At 36.9% G+C, this 2147-nt stretch overlaps 1 protein-coding gene across 1 annotated transcript; it reads left to right on the forward strand.

The window, feature by feature from the left end:
* The first annotated feature begins 1261 nt into the window (after positions 1-1261).
* On the forward strand, positions 1262-1864 carry LOC141679268 (uncharacterized). The gene is made up of 2 exons (XM_074485772.1): positions 1262-1453; positions 1658-1864. The coding sequence occupies exons 1-2, from the start codon at positions 1262-1264 to the stop codon at positions 1862-1864; spliced, it is 399 nt and encodes a 132-aa protein (XP_074341873.1).
* Positions 1865-2147: the final 283 nt, after the last annotated feature.

A 2147-nucleotide genomic window follows, 5' to 3' on the forward strand; every position in this document is an offset into this window, starting at 1 on the left:
TATATAGCGATGCTTCGTATAAAGGATTAGGTTGTGTGTTGATGCAGCACGGAAAGGTGATAGCGTATGCATCACATCAATTGAAGCTGCATGAGCAGAAATATCCTACGCATGATTTGGAATTAGCAGCGATTATGTTTGCTCTTAAGATTTGGAGACACTATCTGTACGGAGAAAAGTGTGAAATTTATATGGACCATAAGAGATTGAAGTACATCTTTACGCAGAAAGAGTTGAATATGAGACAAAGGAGATGGTTGGAATTAATCAAGGACTACGACTGTACGATAAATTATCATTCGGAAAGCCGAATATTGTAGAGGATGCGTTAAGCCGCAAAGAAAGATTGAATGTGTTAACTTCATCTGCCGAATTGATCAAAAAATTTGAGAAGTTGGAAATAGATATACAACTCCCGAGATTAACATAAGAAGTGATATAAATAATGAAATTTCAGCCAGAGATCCCCGAAAAGATTCGACGTTGTCAGGAACAAGTGATAGATCACGAGAAGGATAAATTGTAAGGAGAAGAGATTAAGGCTCAAAAGAACGATAAAGGAATATAAAGAGTTTGTACGTGTATTTGGATTCCTAATATTACAGAGTTAATGCACGGGATTCTACACAAAGCGTATAATTCGAGATTTTTGATTCATCCTGGAAGTATGAAAATGTACAAGGATCTGAAAGAGATCTATTGGTGGCCAAACATGAAAAAGGAAATTTCAGAGTGGATAAGCAAGTGCTATACGTGTCAAAGAGTAAAGGCAAAACACCAGCGACCGAGTGGATTGCTTCAACCACTAGACATACCTGAATGGAAGTGGGAGGATATCGCGATGGATTTCATGGGAGGATTACCAATGACCAAGGCTAACCATGATGCGATTTGGGTGATTATTGATCGACTGACAAAGTCAGCGCATTTTTTTCCAATCAACGAAAATTTTTATTTAGAACGGTTAGTCAAGTTGTATCTAGACGAAATTATAATGCATCATGGAGTACTAGTATCTATCGTGTCTGTTAGAGATCCAAGATTTAACTCAAGATTTTGGTGAAAATTTCATGATCATTTGGGTACAAAGTTGAAAATGAGCACCGCGTATCATCCGCATACAGACGGACAAAGCGAAAGAACTATTTAAACGATTGAAGATATGTTGAGAACCTGTGCGTTGGATTTCAAGGAAAATTGGGATGGCCATTTTTCCCTGATAAATTTTTTATACAACAACAGTTATCATGCAAGTATTAGAATGCCGCCTTATGAAGCATTGAATGGAAGAAAATATAGATCCCCTACATATTGGGATGAAGTTGGCGAGCGCAAGGTGTTAGTCCCAGAACTAGTTCAACAAATGAAGGAAAAAGTGGAAGTGATTCGTAGAAGGCTGATAGCTGCTCAAGATCGACAAAGGAAATATGCAGACCAGAATCGAAAGGCTATGGTATTCGCACCCGGAGACAAAGTGTTGATAAGGATATCTCCATGGAAAGGCTTATCCAGATTTGGAAAGAAAGGAAAGCCGACTCCCAAATATATTTGACCATTCGAAGTGTTAAAGAAAGTCAGAAAAGTAGCATACGAGTTAGCGTTACCTCCGCAAAGGCCACAACTCCATAACTTATTCCGCATATCTCTTTTAAAAAAGTACAATGCATATGTTAGTCACGTAATTGAGATGGAACTCGTGGAAATTAAGCAAGACTTGTCCTATGTAGAACAACCCGTTCAGATCTTAGATCTGAAAGAAAAAGCGCTTCGAAATAAGATTGTACCATTTGTTAGAAGTTTTTGGAGAAATCCTAAGGTCGAGAAATCAACTTGGGAATTAGAAAGTGAAATGCGTGAGAAATAGCCCAATTTGTTTGTTTAAGTTAGGTTCTGAGAACATAATCCTTTTTAGGGGGTAGATTGTAACGACTGGGATTTTTGCGATGTATTTATATGAATAAAATATAGTTTTGTGATACAATTGTGGACTATATGGATTTGTGTGTGAATAAATATAAAGTTATATAATTTGTGTCTTATGTGTAATTTCTGTATAATAGTGAAAGGGAACGGAAGATGTCTCGTAAAGTTCTTAAAATATGATCAATGCGCGAAATTTGTTTTATTACCTGTGGAATAGTCCTAAA

This window comes from Apium graveolens, chromosome 8, assembly GCF_009905375.1.
Source record: "Apium graveolens cultivar Ventura chromosome 8, ASM990537v1, whole genome shotgun sequence".
NCBI classification, from domain to species: domain Eukaryota; kingdom Viridiplantae; phylum Streptophyta; class Magnoliopsida; order Apiales; family Apiaceae; genus Apium; species Apium graveolens.